This window comes from Vanellus vanellus (genome assembly GCF_965231255.1).
Source record: "Vanellus vanellus genome assembly, chromosome: 6".
Classification (NCBI taxonomy): domain Eukaryota; kingdom Metazoa; phylum Chordata; class Aves; order Charadriiformes; family Charadriidae; genus Vanellus; species Vanellus vanellus.
The window spans coordinates 22,548,552-22,568,644 of NC_138911.1; the positions used below are offsets into that span (position 1 = coordinate 22,548,552).

Sequence of the window (20,093 nt, forward strand, 5' to 3'; positions counted from 1 at the left end):
GTCCTTCGGCGGTGCTCCGGGCGCAGGCCCTGCCCGGGCGGGGGTGTGGTGAGCCGCCGGCGGGCCGCCGGGCGGGCCGGGGCGGTGGCAGCGGGTAGGCACGACCGTCCGGCGGGACGGGGCGGGACGGGGCGGGGCGGGGCGGTGGCGGGCACCGCCCCCGGGCCCTCCCTCCGCCCTCCCTCCGCCCCCCCGCCCCCGGCCGCAGGCTCCGTCGGGGCCGGACTGGCGGAGCAGCCCTGAAGTTTGCGGAGCGGCCGGCGCCGAGGCCATGTGGCTGCTGTGGCTGCTGCTGGGCTCGGCGGGTGAGTGCGGGCGGTGGCGGCGTCCCGGGGCGCTGCCCGGGAGCGAGGGGGCGTGCTCCGCTCGGCGGAGGAGGGCGGTGGGGCCTCCCTGTCTCCCCCCGCCTCCCCTCGGCGGCTCGCTGCGGGCCGGGCCGGGGTCGCTGCGGGCCTCCCCTCCCCTCGGCTCCTTTCCCCTCCCCCTGGCGGGCCGGGCGCGGGGCACCGCCTGCCCCCGCGGCTCGTTGGGTGGGCCGGGCCGGGCCGAGCGGGGATGCTCGCGGCGGGGCGTGCGCGCCTCCCCGCCCCCTCCCTGCTTCCCCTCAGGGCGTGCTCGCAGTGGTCCCAGCGCCCCCGCCGGGGGTGTGTGGGGCCGGCGTGAGGCCGGGCGCCCGGAGGGGTTAGCGGGGCCGGGGCGGGCGGGCAGGCGGGATGGTTCTGGGGCGGCCCTTGGGGTCGGGAGCCCCTGGGCCGAGGCAGGCGTCGAAGCCGCCGCTGGGCCGAAGGGGCCGTGGTGCCGCTGGTGCAGCCCGGCCCGGCCCTGCCCGCGCCCCTTCTCCCTTCCGAGGCCTTCCTGGGGCGGAGGAGGCCGTCGCGGGCGCAGCGGCCCCTCGGAGGGTGGGCAGGCGGGCTGGGCTGGGCTGGTGGGGCCGCGGTGGCCTGTGGCCGGCGCAGCGCCGGGGTCCGCGCACCCAAGTGAAGAGCTGGGGTCCTGCCTGGTTTCACTTGGTGTGTTGAAGGGCAATTGCCTACTTTTTATTCCTATTCATCTTTGTAGAAACTCCTTTTCCCCTCCACGGTCGGCATATGTCTGTCAAAGTCGACGAGTTGATGATGTTTTGTGCAGCTTTGCTGCAGGTGTGAATGATTTCTGCAACATGATTTTAGCAGGCGCTTTTCCAGACAGTGTAAGTAGCCTGCCTGCATGCTGCTGTGTCTGTTTCCGAATCGCGCCTTGGCAATGAAGTGATGACACACAGTGGGTAAAACTTAGATTATCAAGTTCAATTTCTTTTTTTCTCTTTTTTAAAGAGTATTTGTTGTCATGAAGAACTGACAAGTTTCCCAGCTTCCATGATAGAAGTTTGTTTAGAGTTTGGTGTGGATGGGTAGGAAGGAGGAGAAGCGTAATAGGACTTGCGCTGTTTTGAAATTACATAACTGCAAACTTCAGCTGCGACATTCATAAGTCTTGTGTAGGTTTGGGTGTCTTTGCAAAACTATTTCAGTAGTTCCTTTTTTGGAAAGCTTCAGGCAGAGCTCAGGTTTGTTTATCTAGATTGTGTTGCCTTCTTATTAATTTCCATTTTACTATAGTAATGTTGCCAAATTTCACCTAATTATTCATAGCAAGGTGTATGTTTCCATGTGTTGAATATATTTGCTTGTAATATCACCCTTAGATTAAAACAGAGGGTTCCATTCTACAAGATACTGATCTTTACATATGAAGATTTCCCAGCCATCCACACCCCATGTTCCTGCTACACCTTGGCCTGGGGGTAGTGCCCAAGAAGACCTGTTTCTCATATGGAAGTTAGTACTTCAGCTTTTCAACTGCAAACTACCAGCTTTGCACAACAGTTACCCTGCAGTTATTTAACCAGAGGCTCTGGTTTACTATGGGGCAGACTGAAACAGCTTTCTGAAACGTTTTTTTTTGTGTTTTATTTTTCTTTTGAAGAGTAAAGTACGGGATCTTTGGGGATTTGTTTTTTAAATGTTGCTTCCTCTGTATATTTTGGCACCCCTACAAGCTTCAAACAGGGAGAATTAGTTTGTTTCTGCCTGGCCTTCACTCTGTTTTGAATTTTAGTTCTCATAACTCCTGAAAATGTTTCTTTTCCTATTGAGTCTTTTGGGGTTCATATGGGAAACCTTGAAACCCCGGGGATCAATTCCAGTTAGCAGAAAATAGACAGTGTATAGCGTCTCTGTCTAAATAATTGTTCTCTTGGCATGCAGAAGTAACTGTTGACTTGGAGTGTGCCAGTGAAAGTTTGATCTCTTATTTGCATCTTTATTCTTAATATTATAGTTGGACCAAATAGTGCTTTTGATCCTGAAAGACCTTATCTGCATGGGAAAGGCTTTATCTTGTTATGACATATAGTGTGCACTTACACCAGGCTGGTTTAATTTCAGTTTGTAATTGGAACTGATAATTGATCAGAAAGGCTATTGGTCTGAAGCTTTAACCTCTGTTCCCCGTACAGGAGCTCCCCAATTCCCTTGCTTTACTTTTCCAGTCCCCGCCTCATTTCAAGTCTCATCAAGCTCTCGGGTGCATGCAAACTCATGCACACCCTGCCTCTTTCATCTCTCCCTACTCTTGCCAGTATAAGCAGGTCGTGCTCAGCTCTGATCCCCTCCTGCTTCCCTGTATGTGCCATGGTCTGACACGGTTCCCAGCACTTTACTTTGGCTCAGCCTCAGCCCGGGAGTTCCTGGATGTAGGTTAGGTCCTGCAAGGATTCCAGTTACCAGCTTAGACTGGAACAACATTGTCGGGTTAAGTTAATGCAGAAGAATATTTGTTAGTTAGAAAACAGACATCTATGTTTATCTTCTTCCACAGTTTGTATTACTTAAGTAATACAAGCTGAGCACTGTAACTCACTGAGTTACAGTGAGTTTAGGAAAGGATTGTTTCAGGCAATTGCAAGTACATTATAGCTGAATAAACCAATAAAATGTAAACAGTCCCTAAAAGAAAAATGAAGTCTCTGTAATCCTGACTACCACTGGGCTGTATCTTTAAGACTTTTTTTTTTTCATTCAAAGAAAGCTAAGCCTACTGAATGCATTATGTAGATTTATGTAATTTTTTTTCAACCTGTATTGTCCATTAAGGAGAGAAATGATGGCAGGAGTCACAAATATTTAGATAAATAAACTGTTTTTAAAAAGTGTGATTACAAAGTGAGTGGAAAAGGAAGACCACTTTTTTTTTTTTTCTGACAACTACAACTCATTCTTCAACTGGCTAGAGAGTCAGAATTCAGCGCACAGCTGGAATTCCTGAGTATGGTCCCTAAGATGTCACAGTTCAGTGTAAGGACCTTTCTGATGTGTATGCCAAATATATAATGCAGATACCGTATCTCTTAAAATGTACTCAACTTGCTCTGTGTTAAGGGGAGTCTTTTGTGTCGTGTTCCCTCTAGTCTTTTGGTCTAATACTGTTAGAATCGGGACTGGTTCCACAGACAGCATAGACATGCAGGGCCATACGTGTGCTTTTATCACAATTTGCAACTGCATCTCAAAAGCCTGGAAAAAAACAGAACATCCCTCAAAATCAAGCAGGGGTAGGAGCTGCCTGAAGAGTAATTTTACTACAGTAATCTGCATTGTGTAATGTCCGCTGGCTTAAAACTTCCACACGCTACTAAGGAAATACCTAGTATTTGCTTACATGGGTTTTCATGTGTACTGACATTCAGAGGTATTGCTTTTGGTAGAATGCTTTTGCTGAAAACCTCTGTACTGCATGGGACAAGCACTGCTGAATACTACTGCTATGTAAGTAGAGACAGCAAGAAAACCACTCTACTGGGAGACTTGTGTCTGTCCTGTGTATACAGTACATCTATTTCATGTTTATGATGCAAACCTCTTAACTCTTAACTCGGTCTTGTGCTCCATAACCAGTGTTTGTCTCTCTCAGTATACAAGCCAGTTGTGGGTTTGTGTAGCACGTCAGTGTGTTAGAGATGGACAATGATTCTTGTAGTAGCTTTGGCAAGTCAAGAAACTTCCAACTGGGCAAACTGATGGGAGAAATAGGTGATACACAACAAAGATTCGATATTTGCTGAAGACATAAGTCTGCCAGCGGTTGTGATGGGAGCAACCAGGAAGTACTAACCTTAGTGCAAAGCTCCACATTCGTGTTGGGAAGTATGTTTGGGATTTCTTGCAGGAGCCAAGTGCCCACAGACAGGTTCTCTCAGACCAATTTCTGGTTATCGGATGTTTGAGGCTGTAGTCAGACTTTACTCTTGCAAGTGCTTTTTTGATGCAGGGACTGAAGTAAGCAGGTGATGATTTTGTGGGTTTCATGTAAACTTCATGGATTTTAAATAATGTCAGGGAAAGGGATGTGTCCTTGTCTAGACTTCTGTAGGTTCCTGCTGCTCCCTGGGTGTGGGGAGTTGCAGGGCCCAGGAGCCATCACATCCCACTCGGGATAACTGCTGCAACAGTAGCCTGCAAGTTGCCAGGGGCTGTGAGAGCAAAAGCATGATTGCAATGTTGCAGTCACATGTTGTGATAGGAAGTGGAGATTGTTGACAATACAATAGGTAATAAAAATCCACCTTTTCTACAAATGTGAAATAAAATTTTATACGCTTACAGTCAGTCTGCAGTGCCTGATACACTGGGAGACTAGCAAGCGCCATACTTCTTTGGATGAAAAAATTTCCTGGCGATATAATGTTTATTGTAACAATAACCTGTGCAGTAACCTGCATCCTACTTCCATTTGTCTGCTGATTATCTACCAGGTGAGGAGTAAAACGGCTCCCTTTGCTGTAAATGTGGTAGACTGTAACAGGGAGATGATGGTTTGTTAGGTAGCAATGATTAAATGAACTGAGGTTTCAGCATCTCTGATTTGGGGCAGTAATGTAGGAAGGCCTAATACAAAATTAATTTATCACCTGGGGACAGACTTTGTTTTGTGTTTGTCTTTAGTTTGATTTTATTTTTTTCATTTTCTCCAAACTGGTAAATCTTACCAGAATAGTTTCTGTGATATGTCCTATCCTGTGACTGCTCTGTCTGTGTAAGCAGAAATGCAGTTATAGAGCAGGTCTGAAAAATCTGTACTGTGAGATCTGCTGTGATGATAGCAGTGCTTTCCATTTCAGTATCTTGTCTGTTGTGGAAGCTAATGATGAGTTTTATGAATTGGTAGGAAGCCTTGTAGGCTGTCACTGTTCAGTTGTCCTACCTGCTGCGGACTGAAACTATGGATGTCCTGCCTTTGGTAGAAAGTACTCTGTGATAAGTATTTAAACTGGCATTTTCAGGGTTTGAACTTGTAAACAGTTTCATTATCAGCAGGTAAGTTTTAAAGATGAGGAGGGAGAACAATCTCACGTCTCAATAGCTGTTCTCGGCTTTGGGTGTTTTTGTCTTTTCAAGTATTAAAGCAAAACTCTTCTGCTCTGGCAAGATCTCATAACAGGATATGCTAAGATGCAGAATGGAATATTTCAAGTGAAACCAGTTTTAATGATGTATTTTAAGGTATCTCTAAAGTGAAACATTGAATGACAGACTGTCCTTTGCCTGAAATGTAAGTAGATCATGGCTGGAAGTAATTGTATAGTCAGCCATTAGTATAATGAGTTTATCATGCATTTACTGACTGCTGAAGAATTTTTGAGGAGCTCATATGTGTTTAAAAAAAACCCAAAACAACAAGAAAGATGAAAATTTTTTAAAAATAGCTTAAGAAAAACAAACCAAAAAACTTGGCAAACACCCCTGCAGAAAGCATTTAACTAAATTAGAATATCTGATAATGAAACTTCTAACTTATATGATCAATGGAGGTTTGCGTTTGCTGTGGGCTGAGTGTGTATCCAGATACTTGCTTATTTGACATGTAGAAACTTGTTAAGCTGCAGTAACTTGATCACGTGTTTGAGTTTTTTTTTTCATGCTGCCTCTTGTGCTAGCAAAACTGTCAGATTAAAAGGTAGTTTAAACCAACCTTATGCATGCAGTGTTGGCTATCAGGACAGAAAAGCCCTTCTAAGGGAGAAGATGGTGTAATGCTAATTGGTTTTGGTGCGTGTTTGTGTTTTAATTTGCACATGGGAAATGCTGAGGCAGTGAGGAGATTTCTAAATGGAGCCATTGGTCTTTCTGCTCATTCGTATGCTTGGCTGCTTGCACAAATACCCACATCTTGATTGCAAAGGAGCTTTTGGAATCAGATACCTAATTTAGCTTCAGCTTGTAGAAATATGTCCTCTTTGAAAGGTTGAGAGAAATAATAGGTAGTTCCTGTTAGTGTGAGAAATGTGTTGAAGGACTGGGGAATCATGTGGGTGGATAATCAAAAGGGCCCAGAAGAACAAAATCAAAATGGAAACAATTTGTGGGAGGGTGGCTAGTGAGACCTTTCTTCTCTGTGAAGAAAGCCTTCTTCCTGCCATGGCCTGGACAGCTGTGAACTTGGGCAATATTAAAACATTGTCAAGCAAAGCTGCTTTTTGTGTATGAGAAAACGGTTGTGTAAGTTGCTCTGTCACAGTGTATGACATGTCACAGTGAACAGGGGGCTGAGCTAATGAGTGGAAGGTGATGTGGCTGTGAAACTTGGCTAAAATGATCTCTGTAGTGTAAGAATGAGCTTTTAACCCACTGTGTCGGATCATTTAGGATTAGGAGCTGATGAACTCATATCACCTGATATTATGTCGTCTTAGCCAGGAGGTTTCAGTTTTAAAATGGATTTAGTATCTCTCAGACAGCCTTTGAGGCTTAATTTATTAAAGTTTAGGAAGTGTATAAGTTGGATATGTTTGAAGCGCGCTGTTGTGTTATGAAATAGTTTGTTTCAGTAGGACCAATTTTTCAGGTTTTAGTGCTATATTTTGCATTGGTCTTTTTTTTTTTTTTTTTTCTTTAGTAGGGATCCTGATTTGTTTGTGGTGGGGATTTTCCTGTAATTTAGAAGGAAAAAAAAAACAAATGCAACACCTTGCTGTGAGTCTCTGGTGTCGGGATGTTACCTTTCATCTGCTTAGATTGTTATTCCAGATGGCTTCTGGACAACGTGATAGAGAAGATTCCTGGTTTGGGGTTCTTCTATTGAAGATTTTAGGTGGAAACCAATTACATCAGATTAGGTACCCTATGTCAGTCTATTTTGAAACAGCTGGATCTGTTGGATGAAAAGTTCAATTTTAAGTAACATTTTCCTGTGGAGTTTTATCTGATATTTATAAAATGCAGTAATGTTACTGCAGCAAGTAGGTTGTGGTCCCATTAAACATTAAGATGTGAATTCTGGCTACTAAAGTATCACTTTGTGCTCAGACCCCTTCATTCCTTGCAGTCCTTTCTCTTTATGTATTTTGCACCAATTTATCACTTTAGTTGTTAATGAGTCAGATGACACATCGCCAGGCAGAACACAGTTGCCAGCCATATCTGTGTCAAAGGAAGACTTGTACTCTGCTGGGCAAAGCTGTTCATGGTTTTAGTGCTGCAGGACCTACTCCAGGTTATATTACTGATCAGCAGTATGACTTTGGTAAAGATCTTTTTCTTTCCTTGCTGTTCTCGCTTACCTTTTACCTGTTTAATCAGGTTTGTTTTTTCTTTGGACACCAACTGTCTTTCTTAGCATCTTTCTTTCATGCTATTACTGCTACCCTAACTTTAGTCAAGCTGTATGCTATGAATAACAACAGGCATATCTTTCTACAGTTCAAAATAGCTCTTTGGCTTGATGAAATGTTCTCTTACTGGTAGGGGTTGGATGCAAGGTAAGTAGTTTTTTCTTGATATGATGAATTTTTTCTCAAGTATTCCTATTTTTCCTTTCTCTTTGTTGTTGTTAAAGTCATTAGTATTCTTCAAACAGAGGAGTTTTAAGTTTAGAAAAATGTGAAACATGATGTAGACACACAAATTGATATAATTATGAAAATCCATGTAACGGCAAGTTGTACTTCCCCCCCCCTTTTGTAAAGCAGGGCAAAAGTTGGCAACTTGTACTGTTGCTTGTCCAGGATGCTCTTCACAGGTAACCTGTTGTGCAGTACTGTATTGAACCTGCTAGCTGCTTCACAGGGAATGTGGTCATTGCCCACACATGGCTACAGAAGACAATGGATGCTGAGGAGAAATATAGTGACAAAGGATGAGGATAAGGCTGAGGTACTTAATGCCTTCTTTGCCACAGAGTTTAATAGTAAGACCTGTTGTTCTTTGACTACCCGGCACCCTGAGCTGGAACACAGGGAGAAGAATGAAGCCCACATAATCCAAGGTGAAAAGGTTAGCAACCTACTGCACCACTTAGATACACACAAGTCTATGCAGCCGGATGAGATCCATACAAGGGTACTGAAGGAGCTGTGGAAGTGCTTACCAAGCCACTTTGCATCATTTATCAGCAGTCCTGGCTAACCAGGCAGGTCCTGGTTGACTGGAAGTTAGCAAATGTGATGCCTATCTACAAGAAGGGTTGGAAGGAGTATCTGGGGAACTACAGGCCTGTCAGTCTGACCTCGGTGCCGGGGAAGGTTATGGAGCAGATCATCTTGAGTGCCATCATGTGGCTCTGTCCCAATTCTGGTGGGGATAGCATTAATTTTCATGAGAAACTGAGACAGGACACAGCTGGGATGGCTGACCCAAACAAGCCAAAGAGGTATTTGATACCATATGTCCTGCTCAGTACATAGCTGGGGGAGATGGGTAGGGGCAGGAATCGCCACTTGGAAGCAGCCTGAGATTTCCAGGTTCTGATCAGTGAGCAGTTGTACGTTAATCGTGTTTTATGTATTTCTTTGAGTATTGTTGTTGTTGTTTTCCCCTTTGCTTTGCTGTTCTGTTTAACTGCCTTTATGTCAGACCACGAGTTTTGCCTTTTTCTTCTGATTCTGCCACCATCCGACTGCTGGGAGGGTGGAGACCGAGCAAGCAACTGTGTGGTTCTTTGTTGCCTGCTGGGGCTAAACCGTGGCAGTCCTTTTTGGTGCCCAACATGGGGCACTAAGGGTTGAGATAACAACAGATCTGACCAGATTGTGTTAAAATGAAATTGTTGTATGCATTTATTTTATTAGTCAAACAGTCACAGGTCACAATGTTACTGTGTTTGTTCTCATGACTGTTTTATGTAAATTCTTATATGCCCTATGTATTCCCTGTGATGATGTTTATCACCTCTGGGAGAGGGATCAGGATTATCATTTTGCTGTCCTGTGTAATATCAACTTATGATAACATCACTGTTCATGCAGTTATGTTGGTACATTTATGCGGCATTGCTGTCCTGCCTGTACCTTGGGTGCCATCTCTTGGAATTTATTAATAATTGCATCCAGTCTGTGGGGGAAACAGGGGAATACTTTCTCCAGCTCTTTTGCCTCCCTTTTCTCCTTCAGGCCAAGTACGACAGCTTTTGAGAATTTTGAATATCCTTGGGATGTTCAAACCAGCGTTGTCCTATTGGTATGTCTCCTGAATGTGTTTCAGGTTCTTGTCTAGGGTTGAAGAAGTAATTAAGAATACCACCCAGAGATTTGCCCTGAGGCTGGATCATCATGGGTGGCATGGGATATGGGAGAAAATGGGCAGGTATTGAGAGAACTTCTCACCTCCAATGGTTTGGAACTTCACCCCTGAACAACTACAGGACCCTGATAAAGTGATAGAATATTTGAAAGGAAAATGCTGTGGCTATTCCAGAGAGGCACGACTTACCATACTGTGCTGGGCCCTGGCCAGTATCTGCCCAACACTGCTCGATTTTATGCAATACCCTCAGGGGAAAGAGGGAAAACAGACTGATGGGCACCGAAGCTATTCCAACTCCTGTGACAGGCACTGCTGCTACTCCAGTCCCTGCAACAGGTACTGTGGCTACTCAAACCCTGGTAACAAGCGCTGCAGCTGAACCAGAAAATCAACCCATGGTGGTATCAGTCACCCCTATAGAGAAGAAGGAATCAGTTTGCTTAGGAAGGGATGATAACGAACCAGGGCCATCACGAACACAGGAAGAAGAGACAGAATTGGAGATAATCACTCAATCCCTATCCCTGAGTGAGCTGTGAGATATGCGAAAAGATTTCAGCTGCCATCCAGGTGAGCACATTATCACCTGGCTGCTCCAATGCTGGGATAATGGGGCCAGTAGCTTGGAATTAGAGGGCAGGAAAGCCAAGCAGCTGGGATCCCTGTTTAGGAATCTAGGGTGCATTGACAAGGCGATTAGGAAAAAGACACAAGCCCTCAGCCTCTGGAGGCAACTCCTGTCAGACGTGAGGGAAAGATACCCCTCCAGTGAAGATGCTGTATGTCATCCAAGCAAGCGGACCACCATGGAGTATGCAGTACCTGAGTAAATTAGCTGTGTGGAAGGTGGTTTATTATGACCTGGACAATGCACAGTTACCTACAGATCCTGATGAAGTTCAATGCAGACTGCCCATGTAGCAGAAGTTTTAAGGAGTGCACAATCGTTGTATGCCAGCTCATTGGTGGTGATGGAATGGAAGGGCGAACAGGGGCTAACAGTGGATGAGGTGGCTGGCTGACTTTGGCAATACAAAAAAAGTCTCTCTCCCTCCCTCGTTTCAGCTCTGGAGAAACTGTCTCGTAAGGTCCAGCACCTCTAAAAGAATATGTCCTGCTCTCTACCTGTACAGGCCAGTCTCTCGGCTATTAGGAGTAAATGTTTCTCTGCTCAAGAGAGAGGATATAGAGGGTACACAACACAAGGCATCCTGTGTTTCTACCTGCATGACCATGGAGAGGATGTGAGGAAGTGGGATGGACAACCTACCCCAACCCTACAGGCACACGTACATGAGTTGCAAGGAAGAACAATCACAAAAGGGGATCCCTCCAGGAAAAGTATTGCTCTGATTTCCAGTGGGCAGTTCCCCAGACAGACTAGAAGGCCTGATCTTACTTCTGATCTTCCTGAAAGGACTCTAAGTTATTTTTGCAAGAAATGTCTAATGGATACTATGACCAGGATTAGAGGGGTCCTGCCTCCAGCCAGGTGGGGGAAAGGGATGAGCAGGTTTTGTTGGACTGTGTGGATTTGATCACCTGGCACATCAGACCCACAGAAGTATAAGGCTCTAGTGGACACCGGTGCACAGTGTACCCTAATACCATGAACCTATAAATGGGCAGAACCCATTTGTATTTCTGGAGTGACAGGGGGTTCCCAATAGTTGACTGTATTGGAGGCTGAAGTGAACCTAACTGGGAATGAGTGGCAAAAGCACCCCATTGTGACTGACGCAGAGGCTCCATACCAATGGGCTTTTGGCATAACTGCATTGGAGATGGAGGAAATTAAACAGCTGTCTACCTTGCCTGGTCTCTCAGAGGACCATTCTGCTGTGTGGTTGCTGAGGGTTGAATCACAGGATCACAGAATGGTAGGGGTTGGAAGGGATCTTCAGAGATCATCTAGTCCAGCCACCTTGCCAAAGCAGATTCACCTACAGCAGATTGGATAGGAGCACATCCAGGTGGGTTTTGAATACCTCCAGAGAAGGAGACTCCACAACCTCTCTGGGCAGCCTGTTCCAGTGCTCTGTGACCCTCAAAGGAAAGATGGTTTTCCTTACGTTCAGATGGAATTTCCAGTGTTCCAGTTTGTGCTCATTGCCTCTTGTCCTGTCTCTGGGCACCACTGAAAAGAGTCTGGCCCCATCCTCTTGACACACACCCTTTAGAAATTTATAAGCTTTGATGAGATCCCCTCTCAGTCTCTTCTTGAGACCTGAGAACCAGGTCTCTCAGCCTTTCTTCATAAGAGAGATACTTCAGTCCCCTGATCATCTTTGTAGCCCTTTGCCAGACCCTCTCCAGCAGTTCCTTGTCTTTGTTGAACTGAGGAGCTCAGAACTGGACACAGTACACCAGATGCGGCCTCACCAGGGCAGAGTAGAGGGGGAGGATGACCTCCCTTGACCTGTTGGTCACGCTCTTTTTAATGCACCCCAGGATACCATTGGCCTTCTTGGCCACAAGGGCACATTGCTGGCCCATGGTCAACTTGTTGTCCACCAGGACTCCCAGGTCCCTCTCTGTAGAGCTGCTTTCCAGCAGGCCAACCCCTAACCTGTGCCATAGCATGGGGCTATTCCTCCCTAGGTGCGGGACCCTACACTTGCCCTTGTTGAAGTTCATTAGGTTCCTCTCTGCCCAACTCTCCAGCCTATCCAGGTCTTGCTGAATGGTGGCACAGCCTTCTGGTGTGTCAGCCACTCCTCCCAGTTTTGTGTCATCAGCAAGCTTGCTGAGGATACACTCTGTCCCCTCATCCAGGTCATTGATGAATATGTTGCACAAGACTGGACCCAGTACTGACCCCTGGGGAACACCGCTAGTTACAGGCCCCTGACTAGACTCTGCACTTGTCCTGTTTTGAGGTAAAACAGGACCAATTTTGTTCAATAACTTTGCTTCTTAGCTGGGCCTCTTCTAACTACTGAAATTAACAGCATACTGTGCAGACAATGTTTGCTGTCTGACTGATAAGACCTATGTTTATAGCTGATGCCAAGGCATGGTATGCAGAGAGCCTCTGGCTTATACTTATTGAGATAACAACCAAGGCCAGCTAACTTTGTTACTTGCCCTGTTGGAGGGTTGGAAGAGGAAAAGTGTAGGGAGGAGCAGACAGGACAGGTGACCCAAAACTGACCAACAGGGTATTGCATCCCATCTGCTCATGCTCAGCATGACAGTGCTAGCCGGTGTCGAGATTGTCATCCTGAGAGCTTGATACAGTTCTGTATACGTTTTGTATACATTTCATTATTTCCTTTTATTTTATTATTAAGATTTCATTAAAATGAGTTTAGAAGGAACTAAACTACAAGTCTCTTTTTCCCTCCTCTGCCTCTCTCTTTGAAGAGGGGTAGAGGGGAGCATCTGTCAGTCCTGTCTGGGGTCCCCCACATCCCCAGTAGCTGATTTGGCCTAAAGCACAACAGTGCTGTGATCACAACCCTCTGAGCTCTGCCATTCAGCCAGTTAACAATCCACCTCACTGCCCACTCATCTAACCCACACTTCCTAAGCTTACCTATGAGGAAGTTATGGGAGACAGTGTCAAAAGCCTTGCTGAAGTTGAGGTTGAAAATGTCTGCTGCTCTCCCCTCACCTACCCAGCCAGTCATGCCGTCATAGAAGGCTATCAGATTGGTCAAGTGTGATTTCCCCTTGGTGAATCCATGTTGACCACTCACAATAACCTTCATTTCCTCTACATGCTTAGAGATGACATCTGGAATGAGCTTTTCCATTACCTTTCCAGGGATGGAGATAAGGCTGACTGGCCTGTAGTTTCCTGGGTCCTCCTTCTTGCCCTTTTTGAGGACTGGCCTGACATTGGCTTTCCTCCACGCCTCAGTCACCTCTTCAATTCTCCATGACCTTCCAAAGATGATGGAGAGTGGCTTCACAATAACATCTTCCAGCTCCCTCAGCACTCGTGGGTGCATTCCATGAAGGCCCATGTATTTGTGAGTGTTGAGTTTGCCTAAATGATATCTAACCCAATTGTCCTTGACCAAGGAAAAGTCTTCCTTTCTCCAGGCTCCCTCTCTTACCTTCAGGGTCTGTGATTCCTGAGGGCCAGCCTTAGCAGTAAAGACTGAAGCAAAGGCGGCATTCAGTAACTCCACCTTCTCTGCATCCTCCATCACCAGGGCACTCAATTCATTTAGCAGCAGACCCATATTTCCCTCGTCTTCCTTTTGCTCTGGATGTACTTGAAGAAGCCCTTCTTATTGTCCTTGACATCCCTTGCTAGGTTTAATTCCAAGTGGGCCTTCCTTGTTGCATCCCTGCATACTCTGCCAACATTCCTGTATTCCTCCCATGTGGCCAGTCCCTCTTTCCACCTTCTGTAAACTTCCTTCTTCCATTTGAGTTTTTCCAGAAGTTCCTTGCTCATCCATGCAGGTTTCGTGCCTCCTTTGCCTGATTTCTTGCTCCTGGGTATGCGTTGACCTTGAGCTTGGAGGAAGTGGTGTTTGAATATTTACCAGCTCTCTTGGACCCCCCTACCATGGGATCCCTCCACATAGGTCTTTGAAGAGGCCAAAGGTAGCTCTCCTGAAGTTCAGGGTTGTAATTGTACTTTGGTCCTCCTTTTTTTATTAGATCTTTGTTGGGTCCTCCACCACCTGTGTCAAAAAGTTGCCTTCAATGCTCTGCAGAAACCTCCTGGACTGTGTGTGCCTGGCTGTGTTGCCTTTCCAGCAGCTATCAGGGAGGTTTAAGTTCCCCATGAGAATCAGGGCCTGTGGTTGAAGAACAGGTGCCAGTCACTACCACAGTGGTGCATTGGCGAAAATATTGCACCGAGACTCTGATTCCCATCCATAGCGTAATTCATTGGCTGGAGACCCAAGGAGTGATCAGCACGACTCACTCACCCTTTAATAGCCCCATATGGCCCATGCAAAAATCTAATGGAGAGTGGAGGCTAACAGTGGACTATCATGGCCTGAATGTAGTCACACCACAAAGAGCTGAGTGCTGCTGTGCTGAACATTCTAGAACTTCAATATGAACTGGAGCCAAAGGCAACCAAGAGGTATGCCAAAACTGATATCACTAATGCATTCTTCTCAATTGCTTTGGAGGCAGATTGCAGGCTGCAGTTTGCTTTCACTTGGAGGGGCATCCAGTAAACTTAGAATCGACTGCCCCAGGGGTGGAAACACAGCCCTGTCATTTGCTGTGCACTGATCCAGACTGCACTGGAGCAGGGTGAAGCTCCAGAACGCTTGCCAATACATTAATGATGTCATTATGTGGGGCAATACAGCAGAAGTTTTTGAGAAAGGGAAGAAAATAATCCAAATCCTTCTGAGGACTGGCTTTGCCATAAAACAAAGTAAGGTCAAGGCAGCTGCACAGGAGATGCAGTTTTTAGGAATAAAATGGCAAGATGGCCACTGTCATATTCCAAAGGATGTGGTCTAGAAAATAGCAGCTATGTCTCCACTGACTGGCAAAAAGGAAACACAAGCTTTCTTAGGTGTTGTGGGTTTTTGGATGATGCATATCCCAGATTACAGTCTGATTGTAAGCCCTCTCTATCAAGTGAGGGAAAAAGAACAATTTTAAATGGGGCCCCAAGCGACAACAAGCCTTTGAAGAAATTAAACAGGAAATAGTTCATGCAGTAGCCCCTGGGCCAGTCTGGGTGGGACAAGATGTTAAAAATGTGCCCTACACCACAGCCAGGGAGAATGGCACTACCTGGAGCCTCTGGCAGAAAGCACCAGGGGAGACTCAAGGTCAACCCCCAGGGTTTTGGAGTCAGTATACAGAGGATCCAAAGCCCGCTATACTCCATCTGAAAAAGAGATATTGGCAGCATATGAAGGGGTTCAAGCTGCTTTGGCAGTGGTTGGTACAGAAGCACAGCTCCTCTTAGCACCTCACTGCTTCTGCTGGGCTGGATGTTCAAAGAGAGGGTGCCTGCCACACATCACGCAACTGATGTTAGTGGAGTAAGTGGGTTGCACTGATCACACAATGAGCTCGAATAGGAAACCCCAGTTGCCCAGTAATCCTGGAAGTGATTGTGGACTGGCCAGAAGGCAAAGATTTCAGAATATCACCCCATAAACTACCAGAAAATGAGAAGAAACATGCCCTGTTCACTGATGGGTCCTGCCATATTGTAGAAAAGCATCAAAAGTGGAAGGCTGCTGTGTGGAGTCCTACATGATGAGTTGCAGGAGCTGCTGAAGGACAAGGTGAGTCGAGCCAGTTTGCAGAGGTGAAAGCCATCCAGCTGGCTTTAGACATTTCTGAACCAGAAAAATGGCCAGTACTTTATCTTTACAGTGACTCATGGATGGTGGCAGATGCTCTGTGGGGGTGATTACAGCAGTGGAAGCAGAGCAACTTGCAGCTCAGAGGCAAACCTATCATCTGGGCTGCTGGATTGTGGCAAGATATTGCTGCTCAGATAGAGAATCTCATTGTAAAAGTATGTCACGTAGATGCCCGTGTACCCAAGGGTTGGGTCACTGAGAAACATCAAAACAACCAGCAGGTGGACTGGGCTGCCAAAATTGAAGTGGCTTAGGTGGATCTGGACTGGCAACATAAGGGTGAACTATTCATAGCTCGGTGGGGCCATGATGCCTCAGGCTATCAAGGAAGAGATGCAACATATAGATGGGCTTGTGGGCTTGTGACTGACGGGTGGACTTGACTATGGACCCTATTGCACAGGTTATCCACGAATGTCAAACATGCACTGCAGTCAAGCAAGCCAAGCGGTTAAAGCCTCTTTGGTGTGGAGGACGATGGCTAAAATATAAATATGGGGAGGTCTGGCAGATTGATTATATCACACTCCCACAAATCTGCTGAGGGAAGTGCCATGTCCTCACAATGGTGGAAACAACCACTGGGTGGCTGGAAACATACCCTGTGCCCCATGCCACTACCCAGAACACTGTCCTGGGCCTTGAAAAGCAAGTCTTATGGCGACATGGCACCCCACAGAGAATTGAGTCAGACAATTGGACTCATTTCAGAAACAGCCTCATAGACACCTGGGCCAAAGAGCATGGCATTGAGTGGGTATATCACATCCCCTGTCATTCACAACCTCCAGGAAGATCAAATGATAAAATGGACTGCTAAAAACTACGCTGAGAGCAATGAGGGGTGGGAACTTAAAACGTTGGGACACACATTGAGCAAAAGCTACATGATTAGTTAACACCAGGGGATCTTCCACTTGACCTGGCCCTGCCCAGTCAAAACTTCCACATACTGTAGGAGGGGACAAAGTCCCTGTAGTGCACATGAAGAATATGTTAGGAAAGACAGTCTGGGTTAGTCCTGCCTCAGGCAAAGGCAAACCCATCTGTGGGATTGCTTATGCTCAAGGTCCTGAGTGCACTTGGTGAGTCATGCAGCAGGGTGGGGAGGTCCGATGTGTATTTCATGGGGATCTAATTTTGGGTGAGAATAACCAATAAATCAAATTGTACGAAGTTAACTGCCGAATCACCCTGCCATTGTATGTGATCACCACTATGTTTGGTATATGCCATATCAATGGTACTATAGTAAGAATCACCCAAACTAATGGCTGCTGAACTTTGATGAAACTCAGTAAAGTACAGTGGTGATGAGACCAGAACTGGCACCCAGCAGCTTCCTTCAGATTGATATCTTCAACCTGTAGACTGTGGGCGTGGCAGGAAAGGACCTGGGGGTATTGGTTGACAGCTGGCTGAATATGAACTGGCAGTGGGCCCAGGTGGCCAGTAACATCTTGGCTTGTATCAGGAATAGTGGGGCGAGCAGGACTAGGGAAGCAATTGTTCCCCTGTACTCGGCACTGGTGAGGCCCTACCTCAAATAGTGTGTTCAGTTTTGGGCTCCTCACTACAAGAAAGACAACGAAGTGCTCGAATGTGTCCAAAGAAGAGCAGTAAAGCTGGTGAGTGGTCTACAGCACAAGGCTTTCGAGGAGTGGCTGAGGGAACTGGAGTTGTTTAGTCTGGAAAAAAGGAGGCTGAGGGGAGACCTTATCGCTCTCTACAACTGCCTGAAGGGAGGCTTTAGCAAGGTGTGTGTAGGTCTCTTCTCCCACATAACAAGTGAAAGGACAAGAGGAAATGGCCTCAAGTTACACCAGGGTAGGTTTAGATTGCATATTAGGAAAAATTTCTTCACCAAAAGTGTTGCCAAGCATTGGAATATGCTGCTCGGGGAATTGGTTGAGTCACCATCCCTGGAGGTATTTAAAAGATGTGTAGATGTGGTGCTTAGGGACATGGTTTAGTGGTGGACTTGGTAGTCTTAGGTTTATGGTTGGACTTGATGATCTTAAAGGTCCCTTCCAACCTAAGCGATTCTAGAATTCTATGATTCAGCTTGTGGTTTTGTGTTTGGAGGCTGTAGTCTTGGGACTGGTATTCTGCTGCTGTTCTGATGCAAGAATAAGTTATGTTACGGGCTATTAAATGATTCTGCTGGTCTTTCTATAAGCTAAGCTAAAATTCTGCAGCTAAAAATAGCCATTATCTCTCAGAGTGTGAATCCCTTTCTTGTCAAAATCAAACTTCTCTCCCTTTCTTTCTTTGCCTGTATCCTTGTTCTCTTCTTCTGAAGCTGCATGTTGATTACTTAGTCTTCACTTGCTTCTTTCCATACCTGATTTCTTACCTTTCTCCTCCTTGCATCTCGGTACCATTTCCTCATCACGCCTTTGACTCTGTACTTATGAAAGAAAGAAGTCTGCATGCTTATTATACTTCTACGTACATGCTAGGATTGTATGCTTCTGTAGGTCAAACCTGCAGCTAGGAATTGTCATTCTCATGCCTCTGTCTCTTGCAAGTGCATGTATTTTGACTTGAGTAGAATGTCTATCTAGCAGAAGAGTTTGGGGCTGTGATGCTGATCTTGGATATGTGATCTTGAGGATGGGGGACTAAATCTTCTGTCATCTGAACAACAATTAGAAACATGTCTTACCAAGGACTTGGCATTCTGTAAAACAGTCTACCACTTTTCTTTTTCGGGTAACTGGAAAGACACAATACAGATGCTCAGATCAAGATCTGCTCGGGCTGGCAGAATGCAGCCTGCACTTGTGAAATCCTGGAGTCTGGAAGAACTGTACTTACCGCTCAATGAGTTTTAAAAGATTGTCAATAAACTAATTAGGCATAATTCAAAATTAGCTAACGAGCAACAACAGTGTGTTTGTGGTGATTGCTGTCTATTCAAACTCAAAAAAGGTTTGGTTGTTTTTTTTTTTTTTAAGACAGGCTTTTAAAAGGTGGAAAGAAGATGGAGAGGGACAAAAAACATCCCTGTGGCTGATGGTAGTCATATCTCTTAATAAAGTGCTGGCAGATACCTTATTGTGAGCAAAGTAAAAGCCTGGATGAGTCATCGGTAGAATTGTAAAAAAAAAAAACAAAAAAAACCCACCCAACCCAAACACCACCATTGTGAACTTTTAAATGAACAGATCATTCGCTTTACCATGTAACTGAGGTTTTACATATTAAACTTTAAAACTTTATAAAATCAAGTCCTGTTGGAATTCTGATTTACATTCTCTAAGAAATTTTTGTTTGCTAGCCCTTTCTTAAAAGGAAAGATCTACCTCCACTTGTTAGGCATTTCAGTCTTGTGAATATACTGGCTTTGAATATCAGCAAGTATGAAGGTAAGAGAAAAGTGAAGCCCTGTTATATTTCAGCCTGTGAGCTCTGGAACAAACCACAAGGATTTGTGCTTTTACAGTCAGATGGAGGGCTTCCTCTCAGATCTGCAAGCAGTATGTGAGTTTCAGGAACCAATTCTTTTTCGCTCCTCTGAAAAAGGAGCCACCATATGCAATGAACAAATTGGGAATGTACTTCTGACCAAAGATCAAATTGATCTGACTAGTACGTTAACAGCATACGTGGAAGATAAAAATTTTGATAGTAGAGTTCCTAAAAGTATAAACAATACAAATTGGCAGTACCACTTGTACCTTAAAAATCTTTCCTGAGGATTGTTAGCTTCTAAATTGCAAGATTGAGGTAGAGTGATGTTGTCAGCTTTTTGTTCCTATCAGGATTGGTGACAGCATCACAGTTTTTGAAAAATTTTTTCATTGCAGCCTTTCTCTTCCAAAAAAGAGTCCAGAATAGTTTCAGTGACCTTATTTCGTATGAATTATATGTCCATTAAGGGTGAGAGCGCAATAGCCATTTTTCTTCCTCCTTCCAGTTTTCATAAAATGTAGAAACAAAATGTTTTACAGTATAATTTCCTATTTGCACTGCAACTTCAAGTGATTTTCTTTTTGAAATGCCTGTCCTTTTCAACAACTGAAATATTAGTAGATGTTGCACGGAGAACTCCTGATTCAGAGTTCCTGGACCTAGGCTCTTTTGAGGTAACGTATAAAAGTGTTTGGCTCTTAGTCACATTAACAGAGTCCACCCAAATGTGGTGGGTGCTTGATGACATTGGTTTGCACAGCTATACCATTTCACCAGTCTCACTTTTTTAATATAGTATAGAAAGCTT

The 20,093-nt window shown here is 45.3% G+C and overlaps 1 protein-coding gene across 1 annotated transcript in view; it reads left to right on the forward strand.

Annotated features, from left to right (window-relative positions):
• Nucleotides 1-264: 264 nt before the first annotated feature.
• The window catches only part of LDLRAD3 (low density lipoprotein receptor class A domain containing 3), a gene marked incomplete at its 3' end in the record, with an annotated part of 131,327 nt that continues 111,498 nt past the window's right edge, over nucleotides 265-20,093 (forward strand). Inside the window, exon 1 of the mRNA XM_082484970.1 lies at nucleotides 265-305. Coding sequence (XP_082341096.1) covers nucleotides 272-305 — 34 coding nt within the window. The 5' untranslated portion in view covers nucleotides 265-271. The remainder of the gene's footprint in view (nucleotides 306-20,093) is intronic.